At 41.6% G+C, this 23,943-nt stretch overlaps 1 protein-coding gene across 2 annotated transcripts in view; it reads left to right on the forward strand.

Annotated features, from left to right (window-relative positions):
• KSR2 (kinase suppressor of ras 2) overlaps positions 1–23,669 on the forward strand; it is a 462,507-nt gene extending 438,838 nt beyond the window's left edge. Inside the window, exons 18-21 of one of the 2 annotated variants that reach the window (XM_063454189.1) lie at positions 19,557–19,688; positions 20,099–20,228; positions 21,221–21,354; positions 22,621–23,669. In XM_063454189.1, the coding sequence (XP_063310259.1) occupies positions 19,557–19,688; positions 20,099–20,228; positions 21,221–21,354; positions 22,621–22,627 (403 nt within the window). In that variant the 3' untranslated portion in view covers positions 22,628–23,669. Of the gene's footprint in view, positions 1–19,556; positions 19,689–20,098; positions 20,229–21,220; positions 21,359–22,620 lie in introns of those variants that run through there. The other variant, XM_063454190.1, reaches the window with a different exon arrangement.
• Positions 23,670–23,943: the final 274 nt, after the last annotated feature.

Raw genomic sequence — 23,943 nt, forward strand, 5'->3', positions numbered from 1 at the left:
TCAAGGGAGTATAGTGGTTATAGCAATCCCCATCGTGAATATAGCTCTCCAATCCCCCAAACATGAGCGTAGACTTCATGAAGAGTAAAACGAATCTGTGTAATGGCAGGTACAACTGGCCTTATATGCACGCCCCATGCAAGGGGCACTCCTCCCTGGACAGGTCCAGGACACTACAAAATAGGTCAATCCCTCCCCTATGCCTGGGAGATAATTGAGTCAAGCACTGTATTAAACTAAATAATATCCAGGCACAAAAAGTACATGTTTTTACAAAAACCCCAAAATACCTTAAAAAACACAAACTCCCCACAAAAGTTACATCCCCTGGTAGCCCTGATCTGGGTGACCAACATATCCAAAAATCACCCAGATCAGTTCATGGGTTCAGGAATTTCCTGGAAGTCATAATTTTACCGTCCGCCCGCATGGTCCCATGCCCAAAACAGTTCCAGAGAATCAGGGCTTGCGGTCAGTCTAGTTTGGTAGTTTAAAAACAAAGAAACTACCGAACAGAGTCAATAGTCTTACCCTGGAGCTTGATCCCCTTGTTCGTGGGAACGTTTCCACCAAACAGCGCCTTTCTAAGTGTTGTAGAACTGAACGCAGGCAATGCTGGAAGTTCAGTGGTGTTCAGGAGTTTCTGTATCCGTTTTCAGTTCCATGAGATTCACGCCCAAACACCGCTGCCTGCTTTCATGCGAACAAGATGGCCGCCACCTCGTGGTCATCTATAGGAATTGCGGCCACCCAGACGAACACTTAGAACACTGCGGTGGAAATTGCTACAAAGTAGCAATTAGGCGTAACAAGCTCCAGGGTGGGCTTCGGTTCATGCGGCTGTTCGGTTCCCGAACCAACTATAAAATCCCACGAACCAAGTCTGTTCACATAGTTTTTAAAGGCCTATAGTCTTTTGGTAAGAGGCTGGCCAGCAGGCCCCTCCAAGCACACGTGACGAGGCTCAGTTCGTCACACCATGAACTGTTATATTTAAACACCGTGACCACTTTATATATCAACCAATGGATTTTTACTTTCTGTTTAGATATATATATATTATATTATATATTATATTATTATTAAATATAAAATAGCTTTCAGATGAATCGCTGCTGTTTAGTTTTAGTTTTGCGCATATTCATTGTAATTTCTGGCAAATGCTAAAATATTTGATGTCTTATCTGAATATTCATTACCTCTCCCTCACTAAAATATAGTCTTTGGGCATATGGTTTGAATTAACACTATTTTCTAATATTTGATCATGCTCCTGTTAAAATATGCCTTTTGGACATAGTTGTTTGCATTAACACTTTCTCCTAATATTTAAACAGTCTTAGTATTTTTCATATATCTTGTAGAAATATTGCTACAGCAAAACAGGTCACGTAGCAAGTCAATTTGCAGTCTCCATTCTCTGTTAACTAAATTCTCTACTGACTTCCTTAATTGACATTAGGAAAATTGAAAGATTGGCATATGTATTCTTTCTAAATGTAAGTGAAAAAGGTAATAATACTATAAGATCCAATATGCTGTCTCCATTTGTAACACATTGTTACAAAGCTATAGAGTTTATTCAGCCACCATTAATCAAGTGATACAGATTCTAAATAATGTAGCATTGGAAAAACTTATTGCTTTTTTTTATTGGACAAACATCATTCATAAATTACAAGCTTTTGGGAGATGCTAAAGCATTACATTTTTAAGTTGATAAGGAAGAAAATCCCAAAAAGCATGTCATTAAAAAAATGTGTTAGTCCAAGACAAAAATATTATCCTGCCATTATCCATTATTTTTTTAAGGCTGTGAATAATAGGCATTGCTGACAGCACATTAATTAAAAAAGGGCACATAAATTAAACAACTGAACAGTGATTATTTGATTGTTTCACGAAGGAGTGATGTTGATGTTTGGTTAATGCAAAAAACTATTTTGCCAATATCGATACCGGGCAAGTCTTGATGTAGAAATAACTGAGATTCTGCTGTGTTTATCAAGAAACCATTATAGATGGTTAATGTGTGCATTAGGGAATACTCATAGATAATAATTGTGTTATAGAAATCCCACCATCATCAGTTCACAAATAAACGGTTATAAACTCTGCAGGGAATATCTTAGATACAGTTAAATTTGTGCGTAACGTAATTGAATTTTATCCTTGGAAGGCTTGTAATATCTCTGACAGTATTCAAAATACATGTCCCAGTTTGATCAATATCATCAAATGTTTTCCAAAGACATATTAAATAGCTCCCAAAACCAAGAATAAAAATTGCTTGCTGAGTACTTGAGTCAGCATTCTATAGACAATACATATATGATGTGATGTACTTAAAACAAAACTCAAACACGCTAAAAAAGGACATATGTTTCCAAATTATGTAAGAAGAAAATCTACAGTATCTCGAAAATCCTTTAGCAGTATCAATCATCATGGTTAAAATCTAAAAAGGATCTGAACAATGCAGAAGCTCGTTAATCTTCACAAGCTGGGGTGATAGAGGGAAAAAAAATAACAAAAAAGTACCGTTTCTCGAAAATCCTTTAGAAGTGTCAATCATCATGGGATGATCAATCAGAGAAGTATCTGAAGAATGCAGACGGTCATCTTCAGAAGCTGGGGTGATAGTGGCAAAAATAAAAAAAATAGACGTGTGGAGAGTAAATTTGGTATGGCCAAATTGTCAAGTCTGAAAAAAAAATATTTAGTTGGGGTGGTATGAAAATCGTTAATTTGGTGTTTCGGTTTGGATGAATTTTGTCCATGCAAACAATTTGTGAAAAAGATTTGGATGAACCAAAATGTCACAAAAATGACCGGTCAGTGTACTGTAAAATATAAATATTATGTACAGGTTGTCCTCATTTAGCGACCTACCTGTTTTACGACAACTCACACTTATGACCAGGCGTACGTGTGAGCCATTGTGGGAATTCCCTGCTCTGGTGTGCATGTCTATGTTCAGGGAAACTTCCCATTCATTCTACGACCAGGTCATAGGAACGGAACCCAGTCGGAAAGTGAGGAGTGTCTGTATATATTTAGCAGCACACTGATAGGCGCCATTTGGTTCAAAGTCAAGTTAGAAGAAGTAATCAATAGAGAGAAACAGGAGGAGCAGTAATAAATCTGTATTTATATATTTGTATAGCATATATTTATTAAATATAGATATTTTTCACTGCTCCACCTTTTACTCTCTGTAGTTCACTTCTCACTTGATCTGACAATAAAATCAACATTTACTCGTTGTCCCCAACAATCAATCATATTTTTTTTGGTGCCTAGGGCAGAACACTAACTCAGGAATAAACAAAACCGCTAATCCATGTGCTGTTTCGAAGTTTCGGAATGCAGACAAATAGCAATTCATTTCAAACCGAATGCACAAGTGTACAAAAAAGCTTGGTGTTCTGTTTTTTCCAGAGTGTATATCATTTGATTTTATTTGAACTTTGTTTCATTTCTTCAAAGGATTGTTTGACTAGGGATATTAGATACAGTGACATAGATTGGTCAGAGAACAAGGAGTAAGCCTTTGCTTAACAATTGACTTCTTAATGGCTATTATTGTCACAAACATCTGAATTTGTCTGACTATTGCTTGTTTATATCGCAGTCGCTAGCAACATATCTAAAAAATTATTCAGTATTATGTCAGCACAATCTTATGTTCACGCTCTTTTCTGCTACCTTTGATTAGCCTCAGAAGGTCATCAAGCTGGGTAGATAACCTACCTAGGAGATAAGTAGATTTTTTTATTTTGGGTTTACTTTAGCTACTATGGTGTTCTTCTTAGGCGCAAAGGGAACATGTCATGCATCAGGTTATTCTGACATACTTTATATACCTGAATAAAATAGGGAATTTCAAACTGAACGAGATCTAAAGTGTGTCTTTCAAACTGCAAATAAAAATTAAACAGTCCCAATAATACGGTGACCAGATTACTTTTTAACACATTCCCATAGAGGTACATTATTCTTTATTTATTAAAACAAAATATCTGCCTGTCAACCTTGTAGATGTTGTCAAAACTTTTTGGGGGATGGGGAGGAATGTATTGTGGTGATGTAGAAATGACACATTTAGCTGAATCTGTCACCTTCCTAATATTGCCTGGAATACCTCCCCCTACCTCTGTGCTTAAATCAATGTATTGTATATGTATGTATATAAATATTTGCTCTTTGCACAAGTGTTGATTATGTTTATGTACCAAGTCAAAGTATCTTATAGATATGTTTATTTATAGTCCTTGTGAAGAGCACTGGATTGCATGCGTGACTTTGCATTATGACATGATTTACTTTTTAATTAGTATCTGTTTTGACAAGGCCACTACTCAGTTCTGGGTAGTTGAGCATTGCTTTCCTCAATATATTATTTACATTCTAATTGCAAGTTATTTCTAAATATCATATGTATTTTAGAGCAGAGAAATAGTTAGGTTTTTGCCAGGGAAGTATTCAGCACTTGGTGAAGTAACAAGCATTTAACTCGGGTTAAAATTAGGCTAGCGTTAGGGGTAGTTCATTAGAAAAGCTTGTTTCTAGTTTATTCTCTGAAATGGTTGTTATTGTGAGTTTGTCATGTAATTGCAAACTATAGACCAAAGTGGAAAAAATATTATTCTGATTTAAATGTTGCACGTTATTAAGGAGATCAACATAGCTTACTGTTTAGTGAATGAACCCTGCAAAAATATAAGCAAGTCTTCTCAGCAATGTTGCAATAAGCTTGTACGTATTCATCTGTAAATCAAGCATTAAATGTGTGAGTGTCATTTTGTGACCACAGAATGCATATTTGGCAGGACACTTGGTGGCTCTCCGTGCTGTGATATTTGAAAATTCATTACGAAACTACATCTTGTAATTACCAGAATAATGTGTAATTTGAACCTTGATGGCAACATCCCATATCTAATGGCAAATCAGCAGTTAAGTGCCTTGTTTCATTAAAAACAAACAATAGATAAAAGACATCCTGTTGCCCTCCTGGTGGGGATCTGTCATACATCATGATTCTACATGGGCATGCCTGTTTGTTAACTTTGCTATGAAGGAGGCTACCACCCTCTATAGCCTTCTGTGCCCAATACCAAGGAACAATGCCAACTCACGCTTGCAGGACTTCTCACGGGCGGCTCCTCTCCTATGGAATAACTTGCCTACTGCCATCAGACTCTCTCCTAGTCTTCAATCATTTAAGAAGGGCCTTAAAACCCATCTCTTCAGGAAAGCGTATGGCCTCCCAGAGTAATCTCTCCCTTACATACCTGTCGCTTGCTCTCCTATGGGATAGTGCTTTGCTCTCTCCTCCAGCTCTGCTTCACTCCTACTTGATATTTCCTATCCTAATGTTTCTAATACCCCACCTCCTATAGACTGTAAGCTCATTTGAGCAGGGTCCTCTTCAACCTATCATTCCTGTAAGTTTTCTTGTAATTGTCTTATTTATTGTTACATCCCCCCCTCTCAAAATATTGTAAAGCGCTACGGAATCTGTTGGCGCTATATAAATGGCAATAATAATAATAATAATAATAACAATAAAGCTGGGTGTTTAAATATAACCTTGAAGCATGTAATTAGAAGTTGTTGTTTTTTTTTTTTTTTTTTGCTACTGTTGTTGAAACTGATGTTTAATGCATCCCGAGCCTTTTAAACACCATCGAAGCAGCGGGCAAGCTTATAGTTTACTGCACCAGGTGTCCTCATTTCCCGACTACGCAGCTCGTTCTGACAGATCATAGGAAAAATAATTGCTCAACATCATTTTTTTAATCATTTTTTTCTGGGATTTAATTGCCAGTTAAGTTACAATAAAACGATCCACATAAAAGGAAAAAAAACTTAAAGATCTCCAACATATTAATGCAGAAAGTTTTCCGTATTTCTTTACAAACTCTGCATTGCCCACTCCCCTGTGTGTCTTCACATAAAGAGGGCATTTAGTGTAGCTATTATGAAATTCGGTGGGAAATAATTATCAGGTTGGGCTGCATATTTCTTTGATGAATATCACTGTTTTCATGCTTTAATTACATTCTGGTCATAAGTGGAAACAAAAGCTGGCCAACTGTGGATAATCCCATTTTGTAGCTTTTGTAAGAAGGATTTGAAACAATTAGAACACTCTGAGGCCTATTTACTCAGCAAGTGGTTCTAAACTCCTGGATCTGGACCCCATGGTCCTCTCCTTTTGTTGGAACAGACACATCATATTCACTAAATCCAAGGCAACGTCTCACAATTAGTGGTTTATGATATGTTACGTGCTGAAGCTATACAAACTGCAGTCATTCCAGATCTCCTCGAAAGTACTCAACTGTACATGTTCTGCCCCGTATGGGATCCAGACAGAGAGACTGTCAATCAGCTTGGCATACAATTATACCAGGCTGGCACTACCCTACTTTGTTATTCAATTAGAAAGGTTGATGTAAGAAATATAGTAAACCCTTTCACACAAGGTCCCTGTTATTTGAGGATGGTGCGAGAAAATAAAACACACCGACAAGTGTAATAAAATAAATGTATTAGGTATATAGGGTTGTGTACCAAGCAGGGCAAATCAAAGAAGACTTCATGATGAGTAGAGGCAAAGTGGAGGCCGGCCAGGTGGTGGGTGTTACACGAAGAGTAACACCCGCGAAGCGCCTCTGGAACAGAGGAAAAGTGAGTTAATCTTTATATTTTACATTGATTGCACCATGTATCTTTATGATATATGGTGTATTAAATGTATGGGGGCAATTTCAGGTAAGTTGTTTTTTTCATAACAGGTTAACTTTAAGTATAAAATCTGGAAGGGACAGTGCTAGATAGGAGTGTATCGGTAATACAGTATATATTATCCCTGGGGAATAGAAATGGACATGGGGGCTTTGAGCTCAAACTCAAAACTACTCATGTACGGAGTGCTGCAGCGGTGTACATAAGCAGAAATGCACCAATTTTGGTTTGTGCAGCCACATGTCTACTATATTATGTTTTTTTTTAAATTGCACTGACTGTGAACTTCCCTTTAGTGTTCACAGAAGCAGAACAAAACAAGGGAAAAAATGGGATGGTAGGGTAGAGTTACCAGAATGGGATTTTGAAGTTATGGGCAAATCAAATCAATTTGGAGGCTTCTGTTCGAATTAAATTCTTTCTGTTTCCATTATTTAAATTGGAAAATGAGTGGAGCAATCGTAATGGGCCCTCAGCTATGCTACGGAGGTTGTAAATCCTCTGTGTTACATTGTTCCTTTTCACACTGCCTTCCAGTACTACGTACATATTTTTCCTTTGCTCACATAAGCTGTGTTGCATTTTGAGAGTTTGTGTTTTGGTTTTTAATGGATGCTAGGCACCTGTTGATTATGCTAGATTTGGTATCCATAATAATATATTATCATAGTGAAAGGATATTAATGACATACTCCTCTGCGCAAATATGTATTGTAGAATGGATTGGTTTTAAGAGACTCTAGATTTGCTTGACTGGTGTTGAGCGAGAGAAAACCTAAGTATGCCTCTGGTTCTTGACATGGTTGGCATTCTTAGTGCCAGGAAGGTACAGCATCCCCTCATTCTGTATGTAAGGAATTGGCACTGTATCTACTCTTTTTAACATTAGAGGAAAGGAGGGTTGGGGTAACATTTAATCCCCAGCAGTCTCTGATCTCCATTGTACTGCACAGTCTGAGCCAGATGTACAGATGAAATTCTGCTAATGGATCTGGCAGTGAGGACCCTATTGACGTTGGGCCCTGAACAAATTGATATAAATGAGCACCTGTTATAGGTAATGCACTTATAATACACACTGTGAGCCACATGCTATTAATATCCATGTCTTGTGACTTCTTGTGAAGAGATGGGAACAAATTATAAGATTAAATTGGCTTTCAAGACATGCCCTCCCTACCAAGACCCCCTACTTGTATGTTCATGTTTACGGTACTTTTCAAGGAGCAGAAAAGGAATTGTCTCTTTCTGCATTGCTATTTTTATTCATAGCAATTTACTTTGCCAGTAACTTTCTGTAACCCCCTGCTGTCAGTGCTGAGACTTTTATTTCAGACAGAGAGACCCAGCACTCCATATCAAGCACTGAGCTTGCATCTTTCAAGCTTGATCACCATGGCTTGGCACCACACAGTCCTTACTTATTGTGGGAAAAAGAAGGATGCAGGACTAAGGGGTGCATATAATTAAATGGACCATTACAAATCCTTGCATGACTACTAAAAAGAATTCCTGATTTATAAATTTGAAATGGTGCAAGCGTCATAATGTAGCTTTTTTGCCGACATTTATTTAATTTCTATCAAGACATAAGCTCTTGAACAGCATGTTTCTGAAAGGGATAATTTTTTAGTACTATTTAATCTTGCTGTGCTTACTCTAGAGGAGTTTTTGTGGATATTACATGTTATTGTCAGTATATTATTTCCTGCAGCTCAAACAGCGCTTCTTAAGACACTAGAATAAAATATATATATTTTTTCCCTTTTGTTGTGAGTTGCCTTTCCCTGTAGACTAATTAATGAGATTCTGGTAGGTAGCGGTCAAGACTGGACAATTACAGTAGGTGATGTAGATAGGCTTCCGAGGTATTACTGTAATTCAAAATAAACCCTTGTGATATATGAACAAGCCCTAAGTGATATTTAAGCAGCGTGAGTCTTCTTAATAATAGTAATTTAACTAGATCATTCTCCCAACGAGCATTTTCCTGAAGACTTTAGAAGACATGAAGGAGATAGAAAGGTTCCCCTGTAGCTTGGTGATAAATTCTCAGGCATTTAATAAAAATCATGAAATACTTATGAGTCTGTTGAAGGCTCTTTGGTTCATTGTGTTTACATTCTTAAAGGGGCAGCCGCATTTATCAGAGCTTTAGATGTTTTTTTTAGAAGAGACTTAAAAAAAGATGGAGCATTTAATGATAAATATCCTTATTGCTTGTTAGAGATTGGACAATAAGTACCAAAGCCTGTCGGTCTATTCCATTATGAATTAGTTAAACATCAGTCCTGCTCTTGCATCTGCACGATATTGTAAAGCTACAAAAGATTGCTTGTGCTAGTTTTTTTTTCTTTTTACTGTTACTGCTGTTTTGTCTACTGTTGCCTGCAGCATGGGCATACATTGAAATTTTTAAGGAGATAAGAAAGGATTGCAAATCTTATCGCCTTTCTTGTGTGATCTCCTATTCCAGTTTCCGTGCTTCAGGTTTCTATTTCCCATTGGGTATTTGTATATTTTACATAATCTCTGGAGCACAGGAGAGCCGAACGTTATAAAGCTTAGCTAACCCTCCTGGCAATAAATATACTTCCTTATCAAATATGTGTGGCGGATGTGTCTGTTAGCCGCTGTGGTGTTGTCAAATTTAACTTGTCAGTGTCAAGAGCAGGATCACCCAGTTCTTCAGGATACTGTAAAAGCCTTTTGTATCGCTGTTTTAGCGGCTGATCAGAACGTAGCTTTAAAATACTAGTAAGAGGAAAAAAAAGCAACTCAAAACATTTTGCTTTAGTTATGTTTTTGAGATACAAATTCTAAGCCTTATTCATCACTAGCACACATTACTTCTGGTAGGATGTTTGTGGACTACATTTAGTATCAGAGTGGCAAGCTGAAAAGAGGACATGCGTCCTGCAACTTGTTGACCTGAGAATTATGTGGCTTGAAGTCTCTAGACCTGCAACGAACAGTTATCTTCTAATAAAGAGGCAGCATGGAACCTCTCACTGACTTCTACCTATATTTTATCTAATTGTATTGTGCCTTCTTAACATTCCATATGTGTTTCATGTATTTTAAGGTCCCTTCCCCTTCCTACAGTTCTGGATTAGAAGCTTCATGTCCCTGGAACTGAAAATTACACTAGGGGTCAATTTAAAATCTGAGTTTGTATTTCAGGTTACTTGTGCTTAGAAGAGCATGTTTCTGAACTCTGTCTGCAACTAGTCATTGTAGAAAGTGGATTTAGTGGATTTAGAAAGTGGTAATTCCAAGCATATCATATATAGCTTTACAAGAAGGCTGAGCCACAGGGAAGTTTGACAAGAAAATAAAAAGTACAATGGGTCTCAGCCTGTCCTATGGAACATGCGTCACAGGGAATCCATCCTAATAGGTAATGGGGCATAGAAGGGATGCAGTATATGTGAGCTGAGAAAGTACACAGGATACTTCCCATGAACAATAAGCCCAGGATACATTCAGTTCCTTCCAGATACCGATTAACGTATACAGCGCCAAAGCTACCTCTGGCACTTTGGGTTTCAGGGATGATATTTCCCAATATGCTCAGTCAGACATAGGAAGATATATGTGCCTTCCTAAACACACTTTGAGTATGGCACCAAGCATTTCATTGCAAAAGCAGATATAAAAAAAAAAACAAGAGGGGAGTATCTTGGCTTGTGGAGAGAGCAGCCGCATGTTTGAGTAGCTCCGTGCTACCCAGGCCTAATCGACTATCTAAAGTGACCAAAAGGGGACCTAAAGAGCCACAACATGTCCCAAACCAAGCACAGGCATCAGACCGAGAGGGGAGAGAGGTCTAATTTCTTTGGGGTGAAGGCAACCCACTGAAAAACACAAGCTAGCCTCGACTACATCCAAGATGGCAGAGGTAAATACCTCTAGCTTTCACAAGAGAATGCCGCCGGAGACTTACCGGTCACGCAGCAAATTCTACAAAACATGCTGGATGCCCTGTCAGACAAGCTCCAGCAATCGCTCCACAGCTCCATCAATGACTTGCACTCCGATATTCAGGAGCTGGGCGCCAGAACCTCCACCATGGAGGACAAGATGGCAGAGCAAGCAAAGGTCCATAATGACCTGGTACAGGGCCGGACTGGGAATGAAAAGCAGCCCTGGAAAAAAATTCCATACCAGCCCCGTAATGCATCGCGCCAGCATAGTGTGCAGATATGAAAGCGGGAAAAAAACTGAAAACTGAAAACTATCACTCAAACATGAAAGAAAGCACTTAAAGGCCTTCAAAATAAAGCAGAGCAGATTTATTGTAAGCAGACGCAGACGTGCATTTGCATATAATCAATGTTTCAGTCCAACTACCTTGATATACCGTATATACTCGAGTATAAGCCGACCCGAATATAAGCCGAGGCCCCTAATTTTTCCCCAAAAAACTGGGAAAACTTATTGACTCGAGTATAAGACTAGGGTGGGAAATGCAGCAGCTACTGGTAAATTTCTAAATAAAATTAGATCCTAAAAAAAATATATTAATTGAATATTTATTTACAGTGTGCGTATAATGAATGCAGTGTGTGCGTATGAGTGCAGCGTGTGTGTGTATGAGTGCAGTGTGTGTGTGAGTGCAGCGTGTGTGTGTATGAATGCAGTGTGTGTGAGTGCAGTGTGTGTGTGTGAGTGCAGTGTGTGTGTGTGAGTGCAGTGTGTGTGTGTGAGTGCAGTGTGTGTGTGTGAGTGCAGTGTGTGTATGAATGCAGTGTGTGTATGAATGCAGTGTGTGCAGGGCCGGTGCAAGGATATTTGCCCCCCCACCCATATGTCCTGACCTCCCCTCCTCCTCCCTCAGTGGTCCTTACCTCCCCACCCCCGTGTTCCTTCACCCCCCTCCCCCAGTGGTCCTGACTCACCCCTCCCCTAGTGGTCCTGACTCACCCCTCCCCTAGTGGTCCTTACTTCCCCCTCCCCTCCCCTAGTGGTCCTTACTTCCCCCTCCCCTTCCCTAGTGGTCCTTATCCCCCCCTCCCTCCCACAGTGGTCCTTATCCCCCCTTCCCTCCCATAGTGGTCCTTATCCCCCTCCCTCCCATAGTGGTCCTTATCCCCCTCCCTCCCATAGTGGTCCTTATCCCCCCCCTCCCTCCCTCCCATAGTGGTCCTTATCCCCCCCTCCCTCCCATAGTGTTCCTTTTCTCCCCCCCCTCCCTCCCATAGTGGTCCTTATCCCACCCCCTCCCTCCGATAGTGGTCCTTATCCCCCCTCCCTTCCATAGTGGTCCTTATCCCCCCCCCTCCCTCCCATAGTGGTCCTTATCCCCCCCTCCCTCCCATAGTGGTCCTTATCCCCCCCCCCCTCCCTCCCATAGCGGTCCTTATACCCCCCCTCCCTCCCATAGTGGTCCTTATACCCCCCCACCCCCTCCCACAGTGGTCCTTATACCCCCCCACCCCCTCCCACAGTGGTCCTTATACCCCCTTTTTTTATTATTATTATTTTTTATTATTCTTATTATTAGTTTTTCTTATTTTATTTATATTTTATTTATTTTTCGTCCCCCCTCCCTGCTTGATACATGGCAGGGAGGGGGGCTCTCCTTCCCTGGTGGTCCAGTGGCAGTTCAGTGGGGGGGGGAGAGGGGGGCTGGCAGAGCTGTAACTTACCTGTTCTGCAGCTCCTGTCAGCTCTCTCCTCCTCTGCGCCGTCCGTGCAGCTCCTTCTATCAGCTCACACTGTAAGTCTCGCGAGAGCCGCGGCTCTCGCGAGACTTACACTGGGAGCTGACCGAGGTGCTGAACGGACGGCGCGGAGGAGGAGAGAGCTGACAGGAGCTGCAGAACAGGTAAGTTACAGCTCTGCCAGCCCCCCTCTCCCCCAGTCTGTATTATGGCAATGCAAATTGCCATAATACAGACTATGACTCGAGTATAAGCCGAGTTGGGGTTTTTCAGCCCAAAAAATGGGCTGAAAAACTCGGCTTATACTCGAGTATATACGGTATTAAGAAATGTTTGGTCATTTGGATTGAAATTGTGAATGTATGCTATTGCACAGCAGTAAAAAAAATTATGTTATGTTGCTCATTTTGAAGTAACGAGTGTGCTCTTCACTTTGGCCGACAACTGGATGATCTCCCATAGGAAAGCATTGGGAGGCTATTGAGTATGTGTGGCAAAACGCTGTGCTTCACCGCACCAATCAGGATCTCCTCATAGAGATACATTGCATCATTGCATCTCTATGGGGAGTGTTCAGGACCTCCATGCAGAGAGTGTAGATGCTCAACATAGGTGCTGCACATTGTGCAGCACTGGACTAGAAAGCATCTCTAGTGGTCGTCTGAGTGACTGTCACTAGAGATGTGCCTAGGCAGCAATGCAAACACTGCCTTTTCTATGAAAAGGTAGCATTTACAGTGCTCAGCCTACAGGGACATGTTATAGACACCATAACCAATACATTAAACTGTAGTAGTTCTGGTGACTATAGTGTCCCTTTAATATCACGTCTTTCTCTCACCAGCCGACTTTGAGTTACAGGGAGAGCAGGAGACACAAGTGAAGTTTGTTTGTCTTTCTCCCCCAATCCACTTTCACGTGTCTCTCAGTCCCTGCCCCTTTGTCTCTTTCCCAGGTCCCAGCACCTCTATTTGTATCTTTCCCCACAGCTCCTCTGTGTGTCTCATTCTCTCCTTCCCCACTCCCTCTGTGTGTCTCTTGTTCGTCTTCCTCAGCTCCTCTGTGTGTCTCCTGTTCCCCTTTTCCAATCCGTCTGTCTCTTTCCCACACACCTCCGTGTGTCTCCTGTTCCCCTTTCCCAATCCGTCTGTCTCTTTCCCACACACCTCCGTGCGTCTTTTTTACTCCCCAGCCCCTCCATGTGTCTCATTACCTCACAGCCCTCCATGTGTCTCAGTAGCTCAAACATGTGTCCCACTAGCCCCCCGAGCCTTTCATGTGTCCTATTAGCCCTCTCTCCCAGTCCTCCATGTGTCCCTATAGCTCCCCCAGCCCTCCATGTGTCCCTATGCCCCCTCCCAACCCTCCATGTGTCTAGGGTGACCAGATTTTGAAAATATAAAAATGGGACACCCATTAGCGATACAAAAATCACAACCCCCCCCCCCCCCCCAAAAAAAAAAAAAACAGAGAAATACATAAGTCTTTAACCTCTTCTTGGCCAGAAGTGGCTGCTACAGCTCATCCCCTTCCTGGTACTCAAATGAGTGTATTTTCATTTACATTTTGTAGGAGCATGATCATCAGAGCACACACATACCCTAGACCAGGGCCATCGTAACAGCATAATAGCCCACTGGGCAAACCAATACACTGGGGCCCTGACTACGCAACCACTCAAAGGAATAAAAATATAAATTATCAATAAAATAAGGTTTTTTTTTTGTTTGTTTTTTTTGTCAATCTTTCTTTTATTGAGGCAGGAGTTAAATGGGGTACAGAATAGAGAAGAGGGGATGCACAGTATTTGTACAGAGTGGGATCACTTTAACACAGTAGTACATCTCCTTCGAATGGCAGCCTCATTTTATATTTTATATTAAGCAAGCTTTCAAAAAAGGTAATAACACGCATAAAGTAGCAATTATGAAGGTAGTTTGAACTAAACGATTGTATCGTCAAGAGTTAGATTAAGTAAACAAGTGTAAAACAAATGAAAAACAATCAGAGCTTGTCGTTGCTAGACTAGTTATGGAAAGTAATTAGATCTAAATGGGTAGGTACATACTAGCTGGCTCGTTGCTGTAGTCGCTTTAGTAGCTGTAATGTGTGTACTCAGTAAGCCTATCCTTATAACAAGGCATATAACCTTCGCCTATAACATTTGCTTATATCAGCAAGAGAAATGGTGAGAATATATGTAGGTACATCTAGTAACTCACTGCTGCGTAAAAAATTTACGTTTGTAGTATCACTAGCAGGTTGAGCGTGAGAGTAGTGAGTAGCAAGACTTATAGTAGGTTAGGTAAGGCATGGCTTACGGTACATGCGTTAATGTCCGCCAGTTCATCCTGACTCCGTCAGGTGGAAACCAGTGAAAGATGCATGTGGGTACGTGATATGCAACACGGGTCAGTCCAAATGGTGTTCCCTACTGGGTGCAGCTTACAGTCGGGAGTATCTGCGAGCTGGTCTGTTCATCCAGTTTCATCCGATCCCTCTACGGGGTGGTGTTGTAGCCTGTAGTTGCAGCAGTTGGGGAGTAGAGTGGTACGGGCTTGTGTGGGCCGCCATCCAGCCCCAGGTCGGAGTGAAGGCCTGTACCTGCGGTCCGCAGACTCGGTTTCTCGGTGAGGCCGGGTCTCCCCTGCGTCGGGCGCTGCGTGAAGCCTGGGTGTTACGTCGCCGCCAGCGGCGGTCAGACTTCCGGCGATGCGGTAGGTACCTTGGAGGCTTACTCCTAGTGGCCTTCGGTCTGGGAAGGTTTTTGGCGCGGTCTGTGTAGCTTGTTCCGTGAGGCTTGCCACGTGGTGACCCCCTCTCCTGTCCCCCACTGACATCTTGTGCCACTGTCCCGTGCTGCGTCTGCTCATGTTTATTGCGGCTTTCTAGGCGTTCCCAGAACCTCTGGAAGAGCCTGTCAAGCCGTGCCATAAGGTGGTCCACAGGGTTAGTGCCCTGGAGAGGGGCTTGTGTGCATGCTGATTGCTGCCGCTCAGGCGCCATTTTGTGAGGCCCTCTGGCCGTGTCGCTTCGTTTGTGGAGAGGTCCGCCAGCCTGCTGAGCTGTGGGTCGGGGGCTGGTGGGGACCGGGATAACCCCCACCGGTCCAAAGGGGGGGGGAGGTACAGGGGCCCTTGCCAGATTGTGAGTGTGTTGCGTCCCTCCCCCGGCCATTACACTTGCCATGCTGCAGGCCAGATCACGTCGCCGGGCTCCGGTTCCCGCTGGACGATCGGGATGATCCAGGTATCGGTAGGTGTCTCGTCGAGTGCCGGGCAATACCCGGTGTCGGGCTGCTCGTTTCCAGCTTAGGTAGACCCGGGTGGGTCGGAGATTATGCCCGCTGCCGCCGGAGCTAAGAGCAGACGCGTCCGGCCATCTTGGCTGCCAGGCCCCGCCCCAATAAAATAAGGTTTATATTTATTGGTACCTACAATAAATACAATACTTACACACACAGACCAGACTGCTGAATCCACACACACACACACACACTGCTGAATACAGACAAACCGCAAAAAACACACACAGACTGCTGAATACACACATATAGAGACTGCTGAATATATACACAGGCTGCTGAATACACACATATAGAGACTGCTGAATATATACACAGGCTGCTGAATACACACATATAGAGACTGCGGAATATACACACAGACTGGTGATTACACGCGCACAGACTGGTGAATGCGCACAGACTGGTGAACGCGCACAGACTGTAGGGGTTCAGTGTGTGGGGAGTGCAGTGTGTGTAGAGGTTCTGTATGTGGGGGGGTGCGGTGTGTGTAGCGGTTTAGTGTGTGTGTGGGGGTACAGTGTGTGTGTGCTGTGTGTGTGTGGAGAGAGTGCCATTTGTGTGTGGAGAGAGTGCCGTTTGTGCGTGGAGAGAGTGCCGTTTGTGCGTGGAGAGAGTGCCGTTTGTGCGTGAAGGGGTTCTGTGTGCGTGAAGGGGTGCTGTGTGCGTGAAGGGGTTCTGTGTGTGTGAGGGGGTTCTGTGTGCGTGAGGGGGTTCTGTGTGCGTGAATGGGTTCTTTATGTGTGAGGGGGTTCTGTGTGTGGGGGGGTTCTGTGTGTGTGAAGGGGTGCTGTGTGCGTGAAGGGGTTCTGTGTGCGTGTGGGGGTTATGTGTGCGTGTGGGGTTTATGTGTGTGTGAAAGGGTTCTGTGTGCGTGAAAGGGTTCTGTGTGTGTGAAGGGGTTCTGTGTGCATGTGGGGGTTCTGTGTGCGTGTGGGGGTTCTGTGTGCGTGTGGGGGTTCTGTGTGTGTGAAAGGGTTCTGTGTGCATGTGAGGGTTCTGTGTGCGTGAAAGGGTTCTGTGTGTCTGAAAGGGTTCTGTGTGTGTGAAGGGGTTCTGTGTGTGGAGGGGTTCTGTGTGTGTGGAGGGGTTCTGTGTGTGTGGAGGGGTGGTGGGGTTCTGTGTGTGTGAAGGGGTTCTGTGTGTGTGAAGGGGTTCTGTGTGTGTGGAGGGGTGGAGGGGTTCAGTGTGTGTGGAGGGGTGGAGGGGTACTGTGTGTGGGGGGTTCTGTTGGTGGGGGGAGGGGAGTGTAGTGTGTGTATGGGGGGGTTATAGCATTGATATATTTAAATAAAAAAAAAATACTTTATATTACTCCCCTCCCCCCTTACCTTTGGTCAGGGCTCAGGGGAGAGGGGGAACGGCTACTCTTCAATCCCTGGTGGTCCAGTGGTGGTGCGTGCTGTTCAGCCTGCAGCTCCTCTGGCACAAATGCAAGAATGCAAGGTGCAGATGGCTGACATGGAGGACAGGTGCCTGCGGAACAACCTCAGGATCCAAAGTATAGCCGAAGAGGTAGGACAGGCAGAACTTCATACCTACGTAAGTGCACTACTCAAATCACTAGTGCCAGAAATACCCAAAGACATGCTGCTACTAGGCAGGCTACACAGAGTGCCTAAACTGACACTTGTAACGCCAGAAGTTCCCAGAGATGTCTTGGTATGTTTACACTACTACCATATCAAAGAAACGGCTCTAAGGGCCAGCAGGAATACTGCTTCATTGCCCCCCCATGTACAAAGACATTCAGGTATTTGCGGACATTTCTACATTTACTCTGAAGAGGCGCAGGGCATTCTCCACAGTCACGGAGCAACTACGACGTCACCGACTGCCATACCAGTGGAGATACCCCATCATTGCAGTGCAATGGCAAAACAGAAATTATAATGCCTTCTGAAGAAGGTGTAAAGATCCTCGACAACTGGGGGATTGAGCCTCACCCTGAGCTCCGTCGAATCTCGCCATCACGGAGAAAAGCCAAAGCCTGGGCGATAGAGGACGGCAGGTGTCTGGATTAGCAGAGTCACAGACTGTTCAGCTGCAAGCAGCCATGCTCGCCTGTACAGGCATAGTATCCTCATAACTGTGTTTGACCGAGTAGCGAGAGTTAGCATTAATTGATTATAAATGTTATTAATAGGTGGTCAACACTGTTAAGCAAGAGGCACACTAGACAGGTGTCAACAAATATGCACATGTTTTATTGTTACGAGTGAGTTCAGTGCTCTGGTAAGCGCGAGATATTGAGGCTAGGATACAAATTCAGACCTCAGTGATAGCATAACCACAGCAGGGAGGGAGCAGGCATACTAAGGGGTTGCTTACAAGTAGCGTCAGAATGGGTGGGCACTGGAACAAGCTGGGATGGGGGAGGTGACTGTAACAGCTGAAGGCAAGCATGCCTGCTTAAGGTACCCCTGACCACATGAGTTAGATTCAATGCACCACAGAGCCCACATACACAAGTTGCACGTGCACGCATGCCACCTACTGCCCCGCTTCCCAAGGGAAAGCATTGGCTTAGCTGAGATCATAAAGATTGATCATCTCAGCCATGGCGAAACTGGCACGGCTTGGGAAAATGGGAAGAAAGGTGAGACCCTCCTCATGCGATCGGAGGGGGCAGGTACCTAAACGCGCGCACACACACTGACAGGCGCACATACACACTCACACTGACAACAGGCTTGCATGCAGAGGCTTGTACAAAGGCTGATATCAACCAAGGCCAAACGGCAACATAGGCTGTCAGGCAGCAGGCCATGGTTAATATAATGGCAGGAGAACATGCTGACACAAAAACGTATCATATAAGTGAATGTAATAAAACGTGTATGTACTAAGATGTAAACCAGACGTATGCAAATGCAACCGTTCCCCCATAACCCTCCTTCCTTTTTTTTCTGTACCCGAAACGCAATAGAAATTGTCAAATTGGAAAAAAAGCAAAAAGAAAACAAATCATCAGGCAGTGCAGCACTCTTGCAATGCATGGGCCTTGAACTTTAGGTCCAATATCCCCTATGTTTATCTGGCCCTACCGTTCTAGCATACCAGTACCATAACTGAATGCTGACTCCTCTCTTTTCTTTGCCACTTTTTGTTAATGTGCCCATTGTACTGTGCTGTAGAAAATGCTGACACTTTGTAAATAGCATAGAAATAGTAACAGCATAGTAGTAATAGTAAAATAATAATGTGTGTAGATGTTTCAACAATTAGGAAGCGCTGCTCATAAGTTATGTAAGCTTTTTTTTTTCCTGAGTCTCTAGGAGTCATTTATGGTAACTAGTTCATATACAGACTGATATACTAATAGATTATATAATACACTAACTCACTTAATGAACAATTAATGGTAAAAGAAGAATATTTGTTTAGCTCCATGGACTTGAAGCCGTGTGAACAGTAAATTTTTACATGTGAAAAAGCACTGAGTTACAGGTAATCCTCATTTTATGACTTACCTTTTTAATGACGGCTCGGACAAACGACCATCTTTCTAGCACAGGGATTCAAGGGATTCCGCATGTTAGAGAGCTGGCCTATGTTCGGGGGAATTTTCCCCAAACATAGATTAGAGGGATTCCCTGCTTTGGTGCGCTTGTCTATGTTCGTGTATATTTCCCCGAACATAGACCTGCACTGGTGCACATACTTTGTAGCGCATCCTTACTTACCGGACAATTTGTTTTACAACTGAGCTGTAAGAATTTAACCTGGTCGGTAAGTGAAGAGTGACTGTATATGATTTGTTTGTAGCTTATCAAATGTATGTATGGACTTCAGTGTAGACTAATGTAATGACACTGTTTATTGTACAGACGAGAGAACAAGCTGAGGATTCCTAATGGTTGGCTTTGCCATTTGGCTCCAGAAATCATACGCCAATTATCTCCTGACACTGAGGAAGATAAACTTCCATTCTCAAAGCATTCTGATGTATTTGCACTTGGGTAAGTAATATCCCCTGAAGTTCATGTGATGCTATTTCTACATTAATGTTCTCTGGCTCCTGTTCAAATCTATGGCATACAACTTTAATGTATATGTTTAGGGGAGCCATACCAAAGTGTGATATGTTAACAGTTCTTTCATTGCATTAAGAGAAAACTTTCTCTATATTATCTAAATATGTTTTATTAAAATTAAAGTGATAAATCTGAATACAATATAGATATTTAAAAAAAAATTATGGCAGATATCATCATATTAATGTAATCTTATAGATTATGCAAAATACACATATATAATGTCATATGGTAAAAGGGCCAGTTCCATCACCGTATCTCATGCATTAGGCTCTCCAGGATCATTTAATTTTCACTTTTATAAAAATTGGTGCAATAATGTGTTTTATCCACAGAACTATATGGTATGAGCTGCATGCTCGAGAGTGGCCATTCAAGATTCAGCCAGCTGAGGCTATCATATGGCAAGTGGGCACGGGAATGAAGCCAAATCTTGGCCAAATTGGCATGGGGAAGGAAATATCTGTGAGTCTGTTGACCTTTCATATATGTCCTCTTTTATCACAGTATAGCTACATGTTAAGTTCTATTGAAAGAATAGAACTTGTCAGCTGACTCTTAGTTTGTTTTCTTATGCAACAATATTGTTTTTTTGCTTCTGTAAATGCTTTATCTCAGTAGTGTTTTGGTGCAACTGCTTAGTTTTTTATTTGGAATATGCTGAACTAGTGCTGGCACTAATATTTGAATGAAGGACATGGCATGGTATGACAAGTGTGAGTGTGCAACATAGATGTGGAGAAGGACGACTACACATCATTCAATAGGTGTAAATACAAGGTTTGAAATATAGCAACATCATTGGTTAATTCTGATTGGAATCACTGGATTCAGGCTTTTTCTGGAATAAAAAATCATGCTAAGCAAGCTGGTCAGTTTTTATTCATTAGCATAAAGTATGTATGGGGGGGGGCATGGACTGCAGTTCCAAGTTGGTTCTTGAAAAGGTCTGATTTTAGCTCTTATTCAATCCCTTGTAATAATGAGAGAAAAAAAAATACCAATTACAACTTTTTGACAGTACAAATGTATTTTGAGCCAACCATATAACACAGTACAGAGGTACTGCTGTGATGCAATGTTTTATTGCAGTAGCAGCAGGCCTAGACCTATAGGGGTTGGTATAATGCTGCAGATGCAGGGTGGGACAGTATGGAATTCATGCATGTAGGTTAATAATACTCTGAATTCACTCAAAAATGTTTTGTCATGATGTGGTTCACAGAACATATTAGGGTTGGATATAGGGCATGGTACAGGTATATGCTATATATTAGTCAATATATGTGGAAGGAGTGTATAAAATATCCATATTTCCCTGGTCCTTTTTGCCACCTATCAATGTCTGGCAAAGATGTCTGTAAAGAGTACTATCCTTCGGATGGATGTATTTACTCAAGTAAAGACTTCTCATATCTCAGGAAGTCAACATACACTGTCTACTTTTTTATTTGTAGGATATTTTGCTTTTCTGCTGGGCTTATGAGCAAGAAGAACGGCCAACTTTCACCAAACTTATGGAGATGCTGGAAAAACTGCCAAAGCGCAATAGACGCCTCTCTCATCCAGGACACTTCTGGAAGTCAGCCGAGTAAGTGTTTATTTTATTTCTTCTGCAGCTTGAAACATAGACATTGTTTTACAAGTGCCAGGAAATGAAAGGATGTGCACACTGACTCATTTCTTGTCAAGAGGAAGATATATCTTGACAAGGTGCAGTACGGGATCTGTTTAAGAAAAATAGAAGAAACTGCACTCAACTTTCTAGGGAAATGCACCGTCTCATTTTCTAATTATTACTATTTTATTTTTGTAAACCAAAATAGATTGGTTTTCCATCGAATGTTTTTATTTGTTGCTCTTAACAATAAGAAATTGGCTCAAATAATCATCTGTATGACTTACATATCTAAGAACATTCTATAATTATGAGCATTTAAGACATGTGACATTAAATATAAGGAATTGGCAAATTACTCTGACCAAAAGGAAATATTTATTTAAACTGGGTAAAGAGAGTACAAGAGACTTGGGGGAGCTGATGGCCAGGGCCAATAGAATTACCGTTAAATAAATAGATATAATTGGGTTAGGAAAAAGTGTTTGAGTATATACTTGTTATGAAAAATCATAAGAAAGGCACACAAAGGTCAACAGGAATGCAGTGTTAACATTACATGTCTACAATATTCACAAGCTCTAGGTATGTTAGGCTCACATATAGAGACATGAATCTGCCCCGTGATTAATAAGTTTAATATAAAATGTGTACACAATGCTATATCTGTTCTTTTATCAAGGTGTCATTAAAATAAAAAAAATATAACAGAAAGTGGTTGACGTTGGTTGTCAATGCACCAGTATCTTTGCTCAAGTATCCTGTTTGCCTATCCATGGAATGTTGGTACCTGTAAATGAAGTGAGAGAATTTTTCATCCAAATCTTGCAAAGCCAACACAGTGTTTGAGTGTATATACCTTTCTTCTTGATTAGCAACATATATTTAGCTAATCTCTTAAACATTGTCAAATGGTGGTACAAAACCTGGACCTCACTAATATATGCCACAGTTGTAGTATTTAATATGTAATGTGCATAAAACGTAAGGGCAGCTTTAACAGTAGATAGTAAAATACTTTTCTTAACAATAATTTGTGTTTACTATTACATTGCACGTATGTGTATTCATAGCGAACTGTACCTGTGTACATATCTTTGTAGTGTAAAAATTAATCAATATTGTGAAATGATAAAATGAAATTTGATAATAGTATGGCTCTTCAGCTCTTTTTAAACATCTGAACGTGTTGAGGTGAGTTTTGACTTTCTTGTGTATGTGTTTCTCTTTCCTGTACAGGCTGTGACAAAAATATCTGCTGAGGTGCCTTGGCATCCCAAAATCCCCTATTCTACATCTGCCTTCTCCCTCTCCCCAAACACTACGCTTCTCTTACTCACACTATGGGAAATCTGAGGGTGGAAGATGACAAAGGGAGCAAAGATCAGGAGCCGATGGAGCCACACGTTGTTAACTGAGAGAAAGACGTGTGTCGCACACTCCATGTCAACTGATAGGTGGAATGGAACCCTATAAATGAGGAGTTCAGATCTCTTCAAAGACTTGAGTGCTAGAAGAAGAGTGGAATGTCTTCTTCTGGCTAGAGCTAATGAAATTTAAGAGTAATGGCTACTATTTGCGCTGTATTGCTTCGTAAAAGCCAGTTTTTGCACATACCTCTAAACTGACCATGATTATGCACCTCTGTCAAGTTAGGAATAGCTTCAGAACAGTGCAACACCAAGAGTTCTGTGGCATTCTCTACCAGTAAAAGGTGTAAGGGATGTCTCTTAATTTTAACTTTGATAAATAGTGTGTGGTTGTTCTCCACAGTTTGTGGAAAACAATTGATAGAGATTCCAAAACACCAATTTATTTTTGTTAGGATGTGTTTGATGAAAGAAACTGGCATGGAATTTTGAAAATCCACCACAGTTTCACGCATTGTCTGATTGATGTGAGATTGTCTGTTAGTGATCTGTGAGTTGGTTCCAAGCGGCCTTGAGTTCCTGTCATCAGTAGTTATTTGTGTATATGTGTTAGGGTCAATGGTTTAGCTACTGGAATCATGTTAGGTTCCTCCAACAGTACTGAAAAATAATAATGAGAAATAGGATAATGTTTTTTTTCTGTAATAATTCTTTACATGCCAGATAAGTGAGCAAGCCAATACCACCATGGCACTTAAACTGTCAATACTGCCTTAATATGAATATTTTTATATGAAACAGCACACTGAGAGGAGATCAAATATGGATGCAAGGATTTGTCTGTTAGGCATTTCATTCCAAAATACATAAAACTAATGCTGTATTCTATTTTGCTTCTTGATTTGTTAAAGCCAGACCATGCAGCAACCAACACATGGGCAGAATGATTTCTTCTGTTCTGGGAAATTCAGATTTTCTCAACAGTCAAGCTATACATTGTTTATGCTTTGCTTGATTTGTCAAAACCAGCATATAGGCAGATAGGTATACATTTACAGAATCATTTATTCTGTTTTGTGTAATTCAGAATCCTTGGAACATATATATAGATATTGATCTTCGATAAATGTGCTCTTTTATATAAGCAAAGTATAGGTTAAGCATTGCATTTTATTTAAAGATTTGTAAATTA

The sequence above is a fragment of the Pelobates fuscus genome, chromosome 5 (assembly GCF_036172605.1).
Source record: "Pelobates fuscus isolate aPelFus1 chromosome 5, aPelFus1.pri, whole genome shotgun sequence".
Taxonomy (NCBI): domain Eukaryota; kingdom Metazoa; phylum Chordata; class Amphibia; order Anura; family Pelobatidae; genus Pelobates; species Pelobates fuscus.